Here is a 21,264-nt window from a genome sequence, read left to right on the forward strand (position 1 = left end):
ATCTCCTGAGACCAAATCCACTCTCCTATCCACTGGGCAACACTGCCAAAGAGTAACACACTGAATGAATTAGAAGCTATTGCAGTCTTTGGAGCGCACGCATAATATACTCCAGACACAGTATATTGCTAAGTAAGTGGATAGCCACAGTCTGTGCTAGCTGAAGTACTCAGGGGGTCTTCAATTGTAGCCTCCCTGAGAGATCACTGCAGTAATTGAATCAGGAGGTGACAGAGGCATCTACAAGAATAGTGAGATCAGGCAGAAAGGTCACGATCTCCTTGACACAAGCCCAGACTGGGGGAAAAAACCACGTTTGGCCACTGTGACTTTCTGGATAGCCAAAAAGCAGCTAAGATCCTCATGAGCCACCTGAGGCCTGATTCTCATTTACTCTGTGGCCCCTGTACATCAGCCTGGCAGTGTAAAGGGGTCTTATAGTGGGTGAACGTGTAATTCAGGAGGATCGGGCTGCTAGAATCTGAACACTAAGCATAGGCAAGAACACCCCTCAGAAGCAGCAATCCAACAGAAAGGATAAAGCATTGTACAAGCAATAAAAAGAAAAAAAGCAAGGTAGGGTTGAAAAATAAAACATAAAAATCCCTAATGATGCACACAATAAAAATAAATCAGTTACTCTGAGTTGTTTGGTTTTTTTTCATTTACTATCCATTAGGTTTTCTTACATTCCAAAGAGGAGACTTCCATGGGAGACACAAGACAAATTACTAACATTCCCTAAGTGCTCCAGAGAGCTGCCTTTCCTCTGATTCATTTTGGTACAGGGACAGCTCAAACTTTAAGTTCTCATTCAGGTTTTAGCTCCTGTGATATTTTTTTCAGTCACAATGAAATTGTACCAGCATCATTAATGAAGAGCAAACATGGACAAAGCACACGAAAAAGCCATAAACACAGACAGCCTTATTCTTCCCTCACTTACATTAGTGTAAATCATTTCCTTCTTGAAGTCAGTGTTTGGTGCTATAAAACTAGTTTTAATGACTGGAGACAGAAACAGCAGAGATGTGGAAACAATCAATTCTCAATATCAGAGGGTTAGGCTCCTGTCTTACAAACACATTTTTGCATGTTCTGATCTTCGCTATCAGGAGTAGTTCCACTGATTTCAAAAGTTAAGCACATGCATAAGTATTTGCAGGATTGGAGCCTGGATATGTAGTCGATCTTGAAAGAAAGTTAACGTTTTAGTTTTTGCTGTGGCTTGGCAAGAAGATGCCAACTGCTCTCTTTTTACTGCCCAATTTATGAAAGCCAGAAGGCAGCTAATGACTGCACATACCTGTGGGGAAATATTCGCTCATTTTCTTCTTGAAAATTTTGTAGTCGACCTCCAAAAACACGCAGAAGATGACACGATCCATCTGTAAGAAACAAAATTATTCACAGTGAAACTAGAGTAATTATCAATGTTAAGAATAATATTTAATAACAGCACAGAAATGTTTGAACTGACATTTTGTATGCCAGCTAAGTGGAAAAACATTGTGTTTTGTGTTTACTGTATGAGCTGTATTGTAATATACAAAACACTATTTTTAACTGCAGTTCACTACTGTGTTCTTTGTTAAATGCCTATTGTTTACGCAAACCACCTCTGAGCATGGTATAAATGTGCTCTGGCATTCCAGCTAGGGTGACCAGACAACAAGTGTGAAAAATCGGGATGGGGGTGAGGGTAATAGAAGCCTATATAAGAAAAAAGACCCCAAAATCAGGACTGTCCCTAGCAAATTCCAGCTGAGTACCTAGATGCAGTGTTTGATGGAAGAGTCACACAAGGGGTGTCTACAATAGAATAAATGGGTAAGCAAAGAGCTCTTTATTCAATCTTTGCCCAACAAACATATTTGCAAAACTGTTTAGCATTTTAGGATGGCTTGAAAAGCTTTCGTGTGGTTTTAATTTACATGAAACTATTTACTCTCTATATAATGTAGCCAGAAATGCAACAAAAACAAAAGCTGTTTACAGAGCAAGCAGCACACAGGGTAAATAAAACATTTAATATGCCATATAGTCAGTGAGGCCAAGCATATAAATGGCACCATAACACATAATGTGTGCAGCACCCACCACCTTTTAAAAATAAATTGCCTGGGAGATCATTATATGTGAAAAGGTTTCTCTTAAAAAGAAAGAGAGAGAGAGACACACACACACACACCCCTAAATACTGAAACATTGCAGGAGGCTCAATTCAACCCTTGCTTATGTTTGTACCAGTCAGCATGATCCAGGGCACAGGGCCCCAGCAGCAGAAAGATCACCTACAACAGGGATGCAACACACGTACCCAACACATGTCCCGCCTGCACCCAGCCAGCATTTCCGCAAAAGCAAGTGTTGCTAGCCAGAAAGATCAGAGCAATGAGGATCCAGCCTCTATGCTGACAAGTCCCTTATGGAGACCTCGCCACAGTTTAAAGCTGCCCTCCTCCTCCCACTCCGACAGGCGCACACACTGCCTTCCCCTGATGGTGAATGGGGAGCTAGAGCCATTTGTGCAGCTCAGGAACAACAAAGAACCGTCAACATGAAAAAACTCCTCCTAATCCTTACTAGAAAATCTTGGCCTTTCAGAAAAGCAGCTTCTTGGTAGAACTTAAGGGCCAGATCCTGTCCTCAAATACTCACAGACAACTCTCCTATCTCAATGCAGAGAAATCCACCCTTTCATTCCTCCACGTAGAGCAAAATCTATTTACCCTGGAGTGAAAGTGCCAAAAAAAATGATGGAAGAATGTTATGCTGGACAGTGGTAATGGCTACCGGTGAGTGAATCTTTGCATCAAAGAGAATCACAGCCCTTATTCAAGTCAATGTGCAAACCACTCGTAGGCTCAATGAAAGGTGCAATGAAGCCCCTTTAAGTAGTGAGACAGCTGGAAACAGGTGGCTAGCAACCAAGGCACTTGGCTGCATGGAGATCAGAGCTAACCTAGGTAGATTAGCATGGATTTCCCTGATGGAAAGCACAGGACTAGGATGCTGGTTTTGTAGGCTGTGCATGTTAAGAGTCAAAAGCCAGCAGAAAGCCTGGAGAAACCTGTGAGCGGGACTCTGACAGGAAGCAGAGAGTCAGAGCTTCTTGAGCACAGTGTGTGCTGGGGAGGCACAACAGAGCATTTCTGAGCAAGGAAACTGCCAGCTATTGTTTGTTTCTATTGTATTCAGAGAAACAGGACTTGGTGCACACACTTTGTAAATAAACAAGATGACACCAGAGAAATACTTGATTTGTATCATCAGTTTCTCCTAATGGAAACAATCCTGAAGGGACTGAATATTAGCTAACGGCTCAGGTCAAAGGGGCACTGATGCAACGTTTTAGAATGGAAGGCCCCAATCCAGCAAACATTTACATAGGTATTTCGCTTTATCCATGGGAGTAGTTCCACTGAAGTTAATGTGGCTACTCACAAGTGCAAAGTGAAGGCTGTGTGTTTGCAGGATCAGTGCTTTACGCTTCATTTCCTTAATTTATATTGATTGTAAACGTTGATTTCCCCAGTGATCGTCAGGCTATCCTACATCATCATATTCTACCTTCACCTCCTGGGCTTATTGGACCGGGTACTCGGATACTATAGTGATGGGTATGACCCAAGGGTGGTGATAGTCAGTCTAACAAGGCCCTGCATCTATAAGCACTTATCAATCCGAGAATGAATTTTAGTCATGCACACAGAAGTCTATGGTGGTCTCCGTGTGTCTAGTCTGTTATGCAGTCCACATACAGTTACAGTGTTTTATTTTAATTTGGCTTTATTATATGCTCGCTCTCTATTTTTTTCCCTGTACACAGTTGACACCCTTAAAATATTCCAAAGAATCCTGTGGCACCTTATAGACTAACAGACGTTTTGCAGCATGAGCTTTCGTGGGTGAATACCCACTTCTTCAGATGCAACTGAAGAAGTGGGTATTCACCCACGAAAGCTCATGCTGCAAAACGTCTGTTAGTCTATAAGGTGCCACAGGATTCTTTGCTGCTTCTACAGAACCAGACTAACACGGCTACCCCTCTGATACTTAAAATATTCCATGAGCTTGAAGGATTCTAGTGTTTCTAATGTAATGGTCTAAAAACAAGGCATCTCTCTGGAAATGGCAGTATCTTTCAAACTGGTGGAACGTTTCCGGTGTCCTCACTGCACATACTCTATTTATAAACCTGTTCAATTTCTTCTCAGTGTGTGAAAAAAAGTGTCCTGTTTTTAAGTATGCATAAAAATGCTGTGATGACAGCTCGAATCCTGTGTTTATCTGATTGAATGGCATGTGTTGGCAGATAGTAAATCTGAAATTAAACCAAATTCTAGCATCCTGCCAGTCACTGAATATTTGATCTGACATACCCAGCTAAAATAATTTGAAATTAGCTATGGAAAGTAACCCTTGTCTTCACCACTTCCATTCCAACCACATCAAGTAAAGGTTTAATCCAGCATAAAATCACTTGGCTGCTGACTCACAAAAGCTCAGCAGGACTTTTGGGATCTGCATTTGAGTTTGCTACTCCTTATTCTAAAGGGCAAATCTCCTCTCTTGTGACTGTGGAATGCCAACTTGATTAGATATTTCATGCTGCCCCTTCACGGAGGGAAGAGAAATAATATTGAGGGACTCTACTTGGTACGCTCGGGGAATCGCCAATGTCTTATTGCAGGTGCTAGCTCTTCCACAGCTGAATGAATACCACTCAATTGAGGAAAGGGTTTAACGAGGTTGCAACTGGAGGGTATTCAGGCTCATCCTTGCTTGACAGCTCTGTTCTGAAGGCTAGTCTTGGATGCACCCTTCCCCTCTCAGAGCATGATTAAATTCTGCTCCCTGCACAGCTGTGAATAGGTGGATCAAAAGAACCCAAAAATTAGGAGCCCTGCATCACAGGAGGCAGGGAGTTAAATTGCATGAGTCGTTTGCTTAGCAGGCAGCTTTACAGCTCCAGGCTATGGACCATATTGATTTTTTTTCCTTGAGAACCTATGCTACTTGACAGGCACCATTTAAGGTTGAGAGGCATTCCTTTCTTCCAATCTGGTTAGCTGCACCTGATGCATGATCTGCAGCCTTCTAGGCCCTGTGAAGACCGAAGCTGTTTTACACTGGACTGAATCCTGAGCTGGACATTAAGACCAGGTACTTTATTAGAAGGACGCAGTGAACTTAAAAATCACATTGCAAATGTTTAACTGACTATGGCTACATATAACATCTAAGATGATCATAATTTGAAGCTGGCGGGGAGGAATACTGTATCCTATTTATTTAGTTTTGTTTCCAATGTGAATATGAAAGCACTTTGTGCTTAATGAGTTGGTTGATGGTCACTGCCTTGTGAGCTTGCAATGATAACTTCTCTCTGATGCACTGCTCTGAGGAGAGATCACATGCCTGCTCTTCCCTGGCCCCTGCAAGAAAGTGTTTAGCAGTAACACAGCTGCTGATGCCCAGCAAGGTGCTAAGCAAGGGATCTGTGTTTCCCTGGACTCCCCCACAGGGCCAGGAAGAAGCAGGAGCCTGGGGCAGACAGAACCCTCTTCTTCCCTCTCCAGGACCTGCAATTGTCAGGTAGCAATAGGACCTGGGGTGGGCAGAAGGGTTCTTTACTTACCAGGCCTTTTCTGCAGGTCTAAGGAAGGCATTTATTTAGGGTTGCCAACTTTGTAATATTTAAAAACCGGACACTCCAGCAGGAGTGCCAGAACCTCTTCCCCCTCGGGCCTCACCCCTGCCCTGCTTCTTCCCGCAAGGCGCCATTCCTGCCCCGAAGCCTGGCCCTCATTCGTTCCTCTTTCCCCCTCCCTCTGTCACTCACTGCTTTTCCCCTCACCCCCCTCCCTGTGTGGGTCAGGAGGGACTTGCCTGCAAAGCCGGGGCTGAGAGCTGCAGCCACCTCATGCAGGTAGGAGGTGGCTCTGGCTGAGTAGGGGCTGGCCTGGATGATGACTCAGCGCCTCCCTACCACCCCCATCCACAGTAACTGGACTTTGAGTGTTCTGGTCAGTAGATCTGACTGGACACTGTCAGGTCACCTTTTCGACTGGACTTTCCAGTCAAAAATGGGGCACCTGGCCACTTTACACTTATTTTACTCAGGTCTATTCATTAATCATGGCCTCCAGCCACAACATTATTTGTAGCTGTCTCTGGTGGTATGGTGTCAGTCAATACCAGCATTAATCTGGTATTTTCTTTGGGGTATTGCAGAATTGTACATATATATCCACCCCCCTTTTCATGCACAGTTTTAAAGAGAGTGCTCTGTGCATTTTAGTGTCTATATTTAGTATTAATTATATTACGGTAGGGTCTTGAGGCTCCAACCAAATCAGGTCCTATTGTACACTGTACATACACATAAAAATAATCCCTGCCCCAAAGAAATTACAGTCTCAATATACAAGAGACACAAAGGCTGAGAGAAAAGAAGGATTATTATCCCCATTTTACAGATGTGGAACTGCAATACAGAGACACAAAGTAACTACCCATGGTCACAAAGGAAGAGCTGGAAACTGAACAGAGATCTCCTGATTCCCAGTCTAGTGCTTTACTCAGAAGGCTATTCTTTCCTTTTAAAAGAGTCACTGTGTTCTAGTGACATTAGAACATGAATTGTAGCCTGGCCACTTAGAATCATAGAAATGTACCACTGGAAGGGGCCTCGGTAAGTCATCTAGTCTAGTCAAATGTAGTGCTGTTACCACTGGCCTATTCTTCCTCTCTGTGACCATGATTTCCCATGACAGCTGCATTCCATGGAAAGAATGCTACTGCTGACAAACAGAGCCACGCTTGTGACCACGGCCAGCAGAAACTTCACAGAAGTAGCACCAAGAACACAGAATTCACTGGCTGAAGAAATAAGAATGACCACAAGCCTAACCGCATTCAGCATTAAATGCAACACCCACATGTTCACGAGGCTTTCCCACAATGGTACCCTCTTCCTCACAGATTAATAAAGAAATAAAACCACTCCTCAAACTGCTTAGAGCCTGCTACCTGGAGGTCGAGAGACAGCACATGCATGTGTGAGCATAGTCATCTTATAACGAATGGGAAGAGCTCAGCTATTAAAGTGATGAGGGCTATTTAAGTAGTTAGATACATTCTAAATTGTAGGTTTCAGAGTAGCAGCCGTGTTAGTCTGTATCCGCAAAAAAAACAGGAGTACTTGTGGCACCTTAAAGACTACTTCTTCGGAAAGCTCATGCTAAAATAAATTTGTTAGTCTTTAAGGTGCCACAAGTACTCCTGTTTTTTTTATTCTAAATTGTAGAACATCAAAGTTTTAATCTCAGCTATTGTGCTCTGGCCTCCAGCCGATCATTTCTCTCTCAGTTTCCCCATCTGAGAAATGGGGACAATAATACTTACTTGCCTTTCTAAAAGAGTATGTCTACATAGCAAAAGCTGTGCAGGGACTAGTCTACCTTCAGCTAGCACTGGTAACAACAGCAGTGAAGATGGCACAGGGCAGGGCTCAGAGTGGGCTAGTGAGCCAAGTAGGTACCCAGGGTCCATGCTGCGTTTGTGCATTGAGGCCTATGCTATGCTTTCGTCACAGTTGTTACCTCAGCTAGCTAGATTAAAACTAGCCTGGGTATGTATTGTCAGTTATTAGACAGTAGACTGGACAACAAAAAGAAGGGTTTTCTTAAAGGAGGGACTTAATGAAATGAGGACTTGCACACTGCACCACACTTCAGAATCGATGCGTATATTTGGCCAAGACTAGAACCATTGATTCACACTCCTTTTCCAAAATTGAATGGATCAAGGTCTAGATCTGAACCACATCCTCGGTTGGTCCTGTGTGTCAAACTCTGCCTTCTATTTTGTTATTGATTTGTACCTCTGAACAGCCAGTATTTGTGTTTCAGTAAGGGCAATCTCCTTTCATGTCTTTCTGCCTGCTTGCTTCTGTACTCAAGATATCATGGTTACAACCACAGAACTGCTCTTGGATAGAACTTCACCCAGGTGTTGATGGCCAAACACAAGGGTTCTGCACCAGGAGTGCTGAAAGCTCCCTACAAATGTGTGTGTGGTGGGGACCCATCTAGGGTGACCAGATGTCCCGGTTTTATAGGGACAGTCCTGATTTTCACACTTGCTGTCTGGTCACCCTAGGCCCACCGGCACCCAACAATGGCCCATTCTGCACCTGCTCCACCTCTTCCCCTGAGGCCCTGCCCCCTGCTCACTCCTCTCTGCTTCCTCCCCCCTCCACTTGCCCTTAAGGCAAGTAAAAAGTCACAGGGCCCAGCCCTCCCCCCTTCTGGCACCCCTGTTGTACACCCCTTAAGTCCTTAAAATAGGATTTAAGTGGCGCATAGGCATCATTCTGACCCTCAATATGGGGGGGGGGGAATTTGACTATTGATGAACAGTGTGCATATTTTCCATAATGAAACTCACCTGCTTTCAGGTTTCATTACAAACCTGAAATCCAAGCCCAGATTTACTAAGGTTCACAACCTTTCGAGCAAAAGTGTATTGAGTTTCAGGCAAACCAAGGACAGGTAAATTTTAGGCAAACACAGGCCAATGCCTGGGTCACCCTTCAATGCTCTTGCTTTCTACACAAACATTTATGCTTTTAAAGCAAAACATATTGGTTTTGTGGTTCACCATTTTGAGTTTGGGGGCTCTTTGAACCTGAGGTGAGAACCCATATTCCACTCCTCCTGCCCGGGTGGAACTGCAGAGTTTGCATTGCTCTAATAATGGTATACATTTAGCACTATCACTTCACCCCAGGAGAAAATAGTGTAGAAGACTAGTTGTGAGGAAGTAACTTCTTATTTAAGACAAAACACCCACAAAGCAATATTATTAGTGGTCTGATATTCTAGTTTATGAATTTAATTCTGCCTGAAGTGAAAAGTAATTAAGAGACCAAAGGCAAAACAATCACCTGATGTATATTATGAGTTTAAAAGATTAGATAGGGGTTTAGATAGGGGTACAGATTATTGTGAAGTTTAGACACTCTAACAGGATATGCAATGGTGATGCACTGAGCCATGAAATCAAGATAAATGTAACATTGTCAAAAATATTGTCAAAACAGCCCTCATTGGCCAACCAGTAATACTGAAGGCAGGGGTCCTTTTTACCCAAATCACGCAAAGAACAAATTAGCTCTCTTGTGGGTATCGCATATACCATCAACAATTATTCTGACATAAACGTATGGTACATTTTAAAGCAAATGAATAACACCCCCATTTTCCACTCAGGGTGCTTTTTACCATAGATCTCAAACACGGGCATGCAATACAATCTGATTAAATGTATGGTGTAACTCTGGCACAGAGTGGTTACATAACTTGCTCATAATCACAAAAAATGCTAACAGCAGAATAGCAGTAGAACCCAGGTCTCCTCAATCCCAATCCGATATTTTATCCCTTGAACCAAGCTGCTTCTGAAACAGGCCTTGAGATTCATGTATGAGGGGAACTGAAACATAAAAGACTAAATTTAGACCTGATATAAAGAGATAGAGTTTCACTTAATACCATCAGTTTTTAATCTGGCACATTATTTCAATGCGTAATTTCATTGAGCAAATCCATTACAAATCCCTTCTCTAAATCAGACTGTTTGTCTTTACATCGGAAAGCGTGTTCCCCTCTAGAGAGCACATTGCATGTTTTCAGTATTTTCTTCTTCCCCCATTTACTGTACTCTATACTCAAGTGTATGTACAGCAATCTCTTCTGAGGCCTAACTGTGCTGAGCTGTTATTCACTTTATTTTTGTTAATGAATCATTTGTCATTCAACTACAGCAGCTTTCCAAACATTCAAAAGAAGCAATCTGGATTTCAAATAGAAATAGCTAAAAATCAAAATAATGGTAATTCCTGAGCAAATTTGCAAGTTGGCTGCAAATAAAAGCTTGCTTGTCCTAGCTATCTGTTACTGCATATGATCACAAGACTGAAACAAACAAGGAATTTAAAAAAGCCCAACTCCTCCTATTGTTTACCCTATGATCACTTCCAGTTTTAAAATACAACATACAAGGCAGGAACTACTTGCTTCAGTGGCCTTGTTGCAGTGTGGATGCTGCAAAATTCATGATGATAGCATGTACTGCTAACAAAGCCAGATTGTAAACTCATTGGTTGTTAAAAGCACTGCATGTCTGCTCTTTTGGTCAACGGTTAAAAGTTGCTCCGTAACTGAAAGAAGAAACAAACCCGTAAAAGCTACCCAGTGCTAAAGGAAACATCTCGGTTTATTTATTCTGATGGCAACTGAAACTCATCACTAAAGGGGCAAGATAGTACTTTAAAAATGCATTTGTTTTTACCAAGATATCCATCAATCTACAGAATTCAGTTTTATGCCACACAAATATGATGACATAAGCGCCATTAATCGTTTTCAGCTTAATACCCACTGCCCCTTGAAGATGCATGTTTGGAATAGCTGAAGACGACCTCCATTTTTCACTGCTACCAGTCATAGGGCCGCTGACACAGCCAAGATAATCCTGTATTCAGCGATCCTAGGGGAATGAATGGATTCTGATGAATGTAATTTGCTATCTCAATGACAAATGGCAAATGTGAAGAGAGGATATGCATGCAAATATAACTGTGATAAATAAGGGCTTGTGAAGGATAGTACTCAGGAAGTATCTGGCAGACAGTTTTACAACAGCTATGCATTTCTCAGGAGATAAATCATCATCTTAAATTAAGTTATCATTATACCTTCATTATGAATCTCCATTGGAGTAAGACTGCATCATGGCACAAAAATCAAGTAAAATTTTGTAATCAATGAACTAACTTTTAGCAGTATTCTCTTGTTTTAGGACATAAATTATTCAACACCACAAAGATTAAACACACTGTAGTATAATTGGGCCTACGTTTTCAAAAGTGACTGCTGCTTTTGAGTTCCTTGGAGTTTTTGGATGGATCTCAATTTGACGCAACTTAAAGCGATCTGATATTCAGAACACACAGAGCACCCACACTCTGATAATCAGGCACCATGTTGGACACCCAATAGCTGAAGCATCCAAAATCACTAGCTACTTTTGAAACTTTTGGTGGTTTTAGTATTTTACAAGCTGTTGTAATGTTGAGTAACACTTTGCAATGCTGAATGCGATAGTTTCTTCTCTCCGTGTATTGTCAAAAGGCCAACATGAGATACAGCATCACTTGTCAAGAACCAGCGCTCTGTATTTATTACCTAGGATCAAAATCAAAGGATGCTTGGGGGCATATAGAAATGTATCCCTGTTCTACCTCTTTGTATGAGTCCGTTTACAGCTGTTGCAAGATCCTGGAATCTCTAATGGATACTAGATAAAAAAAAAGTCCATTGTCCCATGGCCATGTTATGCAGGAGGTCAGACAAGAGTATCACAATGAGTCCTTCTGGCCATAAAAATGTATGACTTTGTGAATCTTTTTTTATCAAATACCTGTTTTAATGTCTGATGTGTAGAAATATAGATCAGATTGGGAGTCTTTTATCAATTCTCCAGGATGTTCTTTCTAAAAATCCCTCTTTCATCACATTTCCATCTCGATGTGAAATTCTTTTTTTTTTTTTTACTGGAAAATGGTTAGCATTCTATTCAAATTGTAATTGTAGAAACAGACAGCCCCAAGGAATACAGATAAGAAAATAACAAGACTTGCTGTACATAGGATTTACAGAAAAAGCAAAGATGCAACAGAATCTGGAAGGAGCATGTGTCCTGTTACGTTGAATCACCTTGTTGATAAGTCATTGCAGACAAGAGGTGAAATAGAAATGGGAGATTCCCCTTTGTTTTCGGTGGGGCCAGGATTTCAACCAGGTTTTTTTGTTTGTTTGTTTTGTTTTTGTTTTTTTGAAGGGTATAACAATTTCTCACTTGCACACTTCTTGTTACTCAGAGATAATTGAAAACCCCAATCTAAACCAAAGCACTGATAAATTTCAGTACATGTCTATCCACTCCCTTCAGACTCAAAGAGAATTATTACATGTTTTCATTGATCTGACTGTGTAAAATTACATCTGTGTGTAAACTTAACAATATATGGAGATCAACCCCCTTTCAGAAATCCAACACAATGGTGGCACTCCAAAATAGTGCTGCTGAAGATATTTGGGTGTGTGTTGGGGGGTCTTACATGAATATACATTACTCTTTTAAAAATGCAACATTTATATTTAAACACTTGGGCAGGGGCGGCTCTAGGGATTTTGCCGCCCCAAGCACGGCAGGCAGGCAGGCTGCCTTCGGCAGCTTGCCTGCGGAGGGTCCGCTGGTCCCGCGGCTTCGGTGGACCTCCCCCAGCTGTGCCTGCGGAGGGTCCGTTGCTCCCGCGGCTTCGGCAGATCTCCCGCAGGTGTGCCTGCTGCGGGAGGTCTGAAGCCGCGGGATCAGCGGACCCTCCGCAGGCAAGCCGCCGAAGGCAGCCTGCCTGCCGCCCTCGTGGCGACCGACAGAGCACCTCCCGCGGCTTGCCGCCCCAAGCACACACTTGGCATGCTGGGGCCTGGAGCTGCCCCTGCACTTGGGTCCCCATCCTGCAAAGTTGGTTCATAACTTTAATTATGTGAGTAGTGGATGGGACTACTTACATGTGCAAAGTTATAAAAGATACCTAAATCTATGCAGGATCTGGCCTTAGTAATGTTTTAATATACAGTTTCAGTAATTTGATTTTTAAAATCCATTTTAGGCCAAATAAAATGGACACTATCTTTTTCTAAGGATCTCATGTTGCATTATTGCCTTTATTTTCCATATCTTATTTAATCATTCTAATCTTCATCCTGCATTTAACTAGCATTCAGATTTGGGCCTGACGTCAATGGAAAGACTCCCATTGACTTCACTGGGTTTTGGACCAATGATATTATGCCCTAACTATCCTAGCAAGAAGACACTGATACATCTATTTTTGACTCCGAGTATATCTGGGTAGCCAAAAATGCAGTAAGTGGCAAAAAAATACACATTCAGTGATGGAGTAATAATTTTCTAGGATAAGCTGAGTTATGTCACCATCGCTCCATTTGCAACCTTCCATTGTGTATTTCACTGCCATCCTCCATGGCCCTCTTTCTCTTTCACTTGAATAAGATCATCTCTAGAGTTAATGTTGATATGAGAAATGAATAATTACTCTGTCATGATAATTAAAAAGTACGTGCCTGCTTCTAATGTTATAAATACATTAAATACATAATAAATGCACTACAGTTATAAAGCTGTCTCTCAAATATTTTGTTGTTCATTGTTAGGTAGAAATCCATCTTCCTGAAAATCTCTGTACAAGAACGGGACCACAGAGCACAACTTACCAGCAGCCACGAAGCCAGTGCCCACATTAGAACCCACACTGAAACCTACGCATGTAAATATTACCGTATCTTCCACCTTGAAAGAAAATGGATCCCCAATTTAGCTGTTACTTGCAGAATTCATTTACAGATCAAATTAAACACATTAACATGAGCCTTTAAAGACCATTTCTAAAGGACAAAAGCTGATTTGTTCAAAATACCAGTCCCTAACCCTCTCTCTCATTCTAATGTAGAGGCTAATCTTTGTGATCAGAAAAAACAGAGCCAGGGAGAGTAGGCGGCTAAGAATGATTTTCAGCACTACTGGAAGTGACTCCACTACTCCTGGGATATACAAAACAGCGTTTCTGTCTCAATGAAGAAGGTCAGTACAGGATCCTTTACTTAACAAGTGCCATGTAAACTAAGCACTATTATTAAAACATTTTATCTTCCTCTGTCCTACCAGACAGTTCTCCCTTCTTTTTGTACAAGATGGTTTTACATGGAAGTAACTGCATCTAGTATTTAATTAAGACATTGGTGTGGTTAGTAGAAAAGAATAAACTTTCACCGTGCTGAGGTGTTACAAAGAATTGTAGAATGACAAGTTACTGTGCTCTACCAGCAATCCCCAACTTGTAGTGCCAGCAGTCCCATCTCTCTGCACCACCAACTAGCACAAGGACCACCAATCCTATCTCTCTCCACCACTTCTAACAAGCAAGACCAGTATGCCCCAGCTCTTCTACAACATCCAGTAACAAGACTGACTAGGGTTTTGGAATATGATCATGGATTATGACTTGGTCAAACTGTCCCCATGCTAAAGATTATTAAGCAAGCTTGATATAATTGACAGACATCTTCCCTAGAGGATATTGCAACTTTAATATACTTCATTCTAAAATCTCTGCTAGGATATAAATGTCAACTGTATGCCAACATTTTTCATAAGGTTTGTGGCGTGGAGGGGAAGAGAACCATCTCTAAGGAACTAGTATAAAATTAATTAATAGATGGTAATAGAATGACAGCTTTCCAAAAATAGCAGATGTTCCAGCATTTTACTGAGTCTTGCTGCCTAACCTTTGGTACAGTAATTCCATAATATGCATCTTCTACACCTAATTCTGCTTCATAACTGGAATGCCAAAGATGGCTGTTACTGATTTCTGCTACAGGTCACAGCGAAGAAGCAGCAGAGGCAAATAGGAATTGATTTACCTTTATTAGAGGGGAAAAGAAAACACCTCATTTGCATTTGTGCTATATACTGCTAACAGTCCATCTAGTTACTCACCATCAAGATAGAAGAGGTTCATATTACAAGGATGTTGTTCATGTGCAATTGACATTAGCACAATTTATATCAACTGCCCAAATGCACTGATGTGTACAAAATTCTCAAAGCTATTTATTGTCAAACTGTCAATACTAAATGCACAAAAATGGAACTGTCATTAATTTGTGAAATAAAGTATGGTTGCACAGCACTCTGATAATGTAAAAGCACTTTGAATAGCAAGGGCTAACCATTATTATTTTTACTTGTGTGAAATTACTATATAAACCATAAACCACTATCACCTCTTGTGGAAAGTACCTTTGGGCCAGAGCCAAATCCTAATATATGGCACTTCTGATAATATACAATATCTGTCAATGGTTCTATTTTGATTTCAGCTGAAAATTCTCTTTAAGACCTTCATTGCAATGTTCTTCACAATATGTATTAGGTAAATGTACTTCCCGGTTTTGCAATGATATACAGACATTTATGAAAATAAGCCAATGTTTTATTTCATTTTTCTCATGTGCCTAAGACACCTCAGAATGGTTTCTCCTTCACCACAGTTAACCCTGGTGCTATAGCCTGTGGGTGAAACACGCTGTGGCCTAGTGGCCAAAGCACTGCACTGGGATGCCAAATACCTCTGTTCTATTCCTGGCTGGGTGATCTTAGACAAGTCATTGCCTCTCTGTGCCTCAGTTTCCCCATATGTACAGCATTTTGAGATCTGCTGCCAAAAAGCACTATTTAAGCTTTACCTTGGTATTATTATTACTACTACTATATATTCTCATTCTACAGCCACCAAGTTTCTCTCTGTTTTCCCCTTCTCTGATCAGCCAATTTGTCTTCTATTCCTTATGTCTGGATGACAGAGCATACGGGCATAAATGTGGATTTTTCTCCTGGTGTGAGAGCCCAGAGGCAGCTCACACAAGATTGCATTTTCAAAGGGCTCCCTTATCTGTACCTACAATATTTATAAGAACATCCATTTGCACAGCACTTAAAAAAAATCTACTTGTCTGCTTGTGAAAGGTGAGTAGGAAACTTTACCTAAGTTACCAAATTCTGCAGAATTCAGAATCATTTAATCATCAGTTATATTTTTGGTCTTTATAGTTTCATTAGTAACCTTTTAAATGTGAGCACAAGCAATGTTTACTTCCTGAGTGTCTGCAACTATGTAGCCACCATGTGCTAGAGAGGATGTATGAATGTAATCCCTTAAGCAGTTTAAGTAAAGATAGTTAAGTGTGGCTCTGTCACCCCAAGCACCAGCTATCTGAGCTGCAGTGCTAGTAAATGACCTTTTAACTCCAAACATCTGAACCATTTGGCTAACATGACTCCCTACATTGTCCTATGCTGCCATCCATGGGTTCATCACACTTGTGAAGAAAATATAAAATAACCAGAAATTGACAAAACTTTAACGTTTTCATGCCTTGATTAGAGAACAGGAGAATGAGGAGTTACAGCAGGATTGAGAGGCCATCGGCAGATTTCACCTAGTATTTGTAGAGGCTTTGATGCTCTGGCTGGGGAATATTCTGTCTGTGTCATAACTCTCCAAATCAGAGAACATTTTATGCCTAGTTAGTATTTGGTTAAACACGCTCTCTTCCATAGTGTGAATTCATCTGGGTGGGTTTAATCTACCCAAGAACACTTAAAGTAAATGATCTTGTTCAAATGTAGTTAATAAGACTAACATTTATAGCTCATAAGCTTATTTATTCAGCATAATATTTTTATTCTTTAAGAGAGAAGGAAAACTGAAAGGGGAAATATCTGTTAAGGTTAACAACAAGCTGCTTGAAAGAGAAAATACATTGGAATTTTTTTTAAATTATGTTTGAACTGACTTACAGCAGATGAAACATTTTACTATGCTTATAAGTTTATAAACCACTTTGGGGGAGCTAAACGGCATATCTTCTCCACAGTTTAAACACAGCAAGATCATCAGTCAGAGTCTAGAAATGAGCAGCTCTACAGGACTAGCGCACAATTCACCACAGCCGGGAATCTGTGCTCATGAAAGGCCTTAGGGCTGGTAAAGGAGGAGTGTTCCAGGCATGTCAAACATGAGGTGAATTGCTGAGACTGTGTTGGAGGCTTGCTCAGAACCTGCTCTGAGGCCTGGTCTACACTAGAAAATCAGGTGTGAAAAATCCTCACCCCTCGGTAGCATAGATAAACTGACCTATGTCTCCATGTACAGGGCTAGGTTGACAGAAGAATTCTTCCATTGACCCAACTATTGCCTCTTGGGAAAGTGGATTATCTACACGACAAGAGAATCCCTCCAAATCGACATAGGTAGTGTCTACAATAAAGTACTACAATGGCATTTTAAGTGTAGACAAACCCTTACTCTGCCTCTAAAGCACTCAGTATTTCATGATCACTGAAATTTAAAATGATCTAATTTTAGCTAGAAACAAAAAGGGAAAAAATACAGGGGTTTGGCTCTTGTGGATGGAACACAATGACTCACATCCTCAGCTGGCGTAAAATAGCATGGCTCAATTGACCTAAACAGAGCAACCCCAATTGACACCAGCCAAGGATCTCTTCCCAGACTGTCAGCTCCATGCAAGTGCAGCGCATATTCAGTAATTCTCTGTTAAAAATCCATATGGCACATTCAGTATGAGGCATATACGTTACTAACTGGTATTAGAACCAAAGTAATTATTTGGATTTATATGATACCTACCTAAAGCTTTACAGCCTGATGGAATTTTAAAATATCATCTCCTGCAAACATTTTTAATGAAGTAATCCAGCCTAAAATAACACACCCATATCGCAAAATAAACAACCAGATACTAATCAACCTCTCCTCAGTATTTCCTGCCAATCTTCAGTTTTCAGGGACTGAAATACCTGACAAAACAGATGGAACTAAACATCAAACTCCAGGTAATTTTTGGCATTTTCCCCATTAAACACTAAGGACCTGAACACTTAAAATACTTATGCATGTAAGTAACTTTACTCATGTTAGTAATTACTTAACTTCAAGTAAAGTTACTCATGTGCATAAGTGTCTCCAAGGTCAGTGCCTAAGTGATTATTTCAACTGACATAACTTGGCAACAAATATCAATTTTTAATATCCTAGGTGCAAACTAGCACCTGAAACATGTCAAAATCTCTAAAAAACCAAATCAGTTTTCTCACATATTTTGTCTTCTAAAAATATCGGCTCCCTGGCTCCTGCATCCAGTTAAATTATAACCCTCTAAAAAAGTGGATTTAGAATAGAAACGATAGAAGTCCTAGAACTGTAACATTGCAGATGTGGGACTACAACAGATCTAATCTTTCAAGGAATGTTATGCTTGTGGTTTGAACTGCATCTTGCTGACCATGAGATGATGCTTTCTTGGGGGCAGAAGTATTTTTATTATCTTCTCATTTTGGTACACAGTGAATAGGTACCTTCTGTCTAGCTAGGAACGACGTTGTCTATTACTAAAAAGATCTGGTTGGACTGATGAATGACATAGCTCCTAGGGGAATAATACAATTTTCATGTCATCATAAACTTTCATCTACCTGTGGCACTGTATATGTGTGTTACTGTCACACACCAGTACAACCCCAAGCATTCAAAAATCATGAGACTGGCTTACAAAGCATGAGATTTTACAAAAATAATAAATGTTGAGTTATTATTTGCTTTCTGGTTTCTGAGCCTTTAGAGTGCACTCTGGACACATTTTCGAGCTTTTGGCTGCAACCAGAGCCATCCCTGGGGGAGGTGTGCGGCCCAGGACAAATCAGCCCCCACCGGCTTGGGGGCCCTGCTCTGCATCAGCAACTGGGCCGGTGGGATGGATCCGGCTTGGTGCTGGGCTGCCTGTTGCTGCTGGCAGTTGCTGGTGCCTACCACGGGGCTATTGTTGGCGGCTCAGGGCTCCGGCTGGGTCAGGGGTCTCGCTGCACTGAAATGCGGGCAGCCGAGCTGGGCGCTGTCTCTGCTAATTGCCAAGAAGATGGTGGGCCCTGAGGAAGTGATGAGTTTGTCTTCCAGCAGTGGCGCTGGAACATTTTTAATAGTGGGGATGCGGAAAGCCAGTCTCTTTACCCCTACCCCGCACAGAGCTGAGGCCGGCAGCTGGGACCCTGGGCACAGGGCGACAGCAGAGCCCCGGACATGTGGGGCTGACAGCTGAGACCCCAGGCGTGCAGGGACAGCAGCCGAGACCCTGGGCACGGGGCTGGCAGCTTGGAGGCTGTGGGTGCTGCAGCATCCTGCACCCCTAGTTCCCCCACCTATGTCTTCCGGGACCGACCGCGCCAGCCAGTTGCACCAGCCCATGGGATCCCCTAAAGCATAGGGCCCAGAGCAGTCACTTCAATTCGCCCTACCCAAGGGATGTCTCTGGCTGCAACCCTGAGGATAGATTTTTTTTTTTTTAAAGCTGAGATTCTCAGCTAATCATATGCTTCTGGCAGCTGGGGCTTTAAGAAAAACATCAGATATAATGAGAGTTGGCAGCAGAATATGCTGTACACTGCACTATCCTTCACAACTCAAGCAGGAGAAAAGAGATGCAGCGGTTCTGGGAGAAATCAAATATTTATCTGAAACTGACAAATAACATAGCTATTTATTCTCAAATTCTCTCTGGTCACACTCCATTTCCACTGAACTCAATGGGGCCCCTTCTATTGACTTCACTGGGATTTGGACCAGGCCCTCTGTGAGACTTCTCACACACTTACACTACCATACACAAAGGGTAAACAATAAAGGCCCAGTTTTCCTCCCAGCAACGTGTGTGGATATCTCCACACGGGCATCTCCACATTGCTATCCTGAAAGGGGAAGTTTCAATTCTGTAGCACATTCCCCTTCCCCTCCCCCCCCCCCCCCAAACACACACAAAGGACTCAGTGGGTTTCTGGGGGTGGTATATGGAATGAGGAGGTTAATCGGGGGATGGCCTATTCTCTGTTGGATTGCTCCTCACTCTGCTTCAGGATTTCCAAATGGAGATCTGGGCAGGAAGTAATGTGACCCGGAGCTCTATTGCTGCCTTTCTGGATTCCTTCCAGTGCTGCTACTAAGCATCAGCGAGGCGACTGCACCAATGAGCATGAGGTTCTTGCCAAGGAGAATGGGCCCAGCAGAGCAGCAGTTATCCCTGTGGGATGGCACAGTCCCAAAATCCACAAAGCAGGCCTGCAAAATCTGCAGCTTTCATAACCCTTCCTGCATCCAGGGGAGGGTGCCAGGAAAATGCTGCAGGGGGACCCTTAGCAAATCTTCTCTTTTCTGTTAGCCTATCTTCCCCACCAGGAGATTGTCCTAAAGAGATCACCAGCCAACATATTAGTAATAGGTCTACCAAAAAAGTGACAACTTCTATAATATTCTCCATTATAAAGTTCATTGACAGTATGTTGCAGGGTTTGCAAGTCCATTTTTCTGGATGTTTGGTAGGAAAGTGCTGCAAACAGGACTTCAGCAATAAATTTCAGTATCCAAAATGCTAGCTTTACAATGAACGGCACAGCCACAAACAGATTTTGAAGTCTGCTACTAAACAAATTTTGGCAACAGAAAGAAGTTATTAAGAAAAACTTTCATTCACAGGAACAAAAATGTATTCTCTAGTGAAATGAGACAAGTCTGTAAATCGTTGTGGTTTTTTTTCCACCCAGTTCTTAAGATTTAGAACCATATTCTTTCATTTTATTCATGTTGTGTTTATTTAAAAGGTTCAATCTGCCTTAAGTCAGAGCAATTTTGAATGCAAAATGGTTTTTATCTTTCTTTTATGTGCTGGTTTTTCATGCAGCCGGGATAGAGTGGCTCATCAAAAGAAAGCAGGGCGGACTGAATTTTATCTCACTATTATTGTGATATAGCTGCAGTGGGCAATCTGATCTCATCAAGATACAATTGCAGTAAAGATGTCTAAGTGGATGTCACAGCATAGCTGAAAGATACTAAAGTGAAATGAACCAAAAAAAGCAATCTTTCCAATGCAAATCACAACGTTCAGTTACAGGGATTTGTAGGCAGAAAATGGGGTGGGGGAGAGACAGCATCCTCACGAATGTCTGATTAACACTTTTAAAATAATTTTGAACACATTTGGTGAATGTATAATTAAGGGATTTACAACATTAAAACCTGGAGCTCTGTGCAGCAGTACACTAAATGAGATGATAAGTAACAAGGGAAAGGGTGAATTATACCTCCTCCCACTGCCGTTTGAACTACTGTCTGCTAAGATAAACACTGCTGATTGTTTTCAGACCTCCTCTCTAGTAGACAGAGATTACTAATTTTGGCAAATCAATAATAAAAGACAGCTAAGAAACTCAGACTCATTTTGTGTAAGTCTAAAAACACAATGGGCCAGATCCTCAGCTGCCGTAAATAAGAGCAGCGCCACTGAAGTCTATTTAAACCGCCTAAGGATCTGCCTCCTCCTCTATAGGCGGCATTTTTTTTTCAAATGCTGCATTGATAACCACAAACTATTATTTTAATTTCCTGGTATAATAAATGCTTCTCATCACATGTGTGTTTTACATTTTTTTCTTTAGCATTCAATTAGCTTTTAGGGTATCAAAATTAGATAA

The 21,264-nt window shown here is 41.7% G+C and overlaps 1 protein-coding gene and 1 long non-coding RNA gene across 4 annotated transcripts in view; one reads left to right on the plus strand and one right to left on the minus strand.

Annotated features, from left to right (window-relative positions):
* MACROD2 (mono-ADP ribosylhydrolase 2) overlaps nucleotides 1-21,264 on the minus strand; it is a 1,343,640-nt gene that overhangs the window by 118,959 nt on the left and 1,203,417 nt on the right. For all 3 annotated transcript variants that reach the window (XM_045009265.1, XM_045009263.1, XM_045009264.1), the window contains exon 9: nucleotides 1,307-1,388. In XM_045009265.1, the coding sequence (XP_044865200.1) occupies nucleotides 1,307-1,388 (82 nt within the window). The remainder of the gene's footprint in view (nucleotides 1-1,306; nucleotides 1,389-21,264) is intronic.
* Nucleotides 4,995-13,720, plus strand: LOC123366130. The gene is made up of 3 exons (XR_006577942.1): nucleotides 4,995-5,169; nucleotides 13,314-13,426; nucleotides 13,610-13,720. It is a non-coding gene; the product is annotated as an uncharacterized LOC123366130 (long non-coding RNA).

This window comes from Mauremys mutica, chromosome 3 (assembly GCF_020497125.1).
Source record: "Mauremys mutica isolate MM-2020 ecotype Southern chromosome 3, ASM2049712v1, whole genome shotgun sequence".
Taxonomy (NCBI): domain Eukaryota; kingdom Metazoa; phylum Chordata; order Testudines; family Geoemydidae; genus Mauremys; species Mauremys mutica.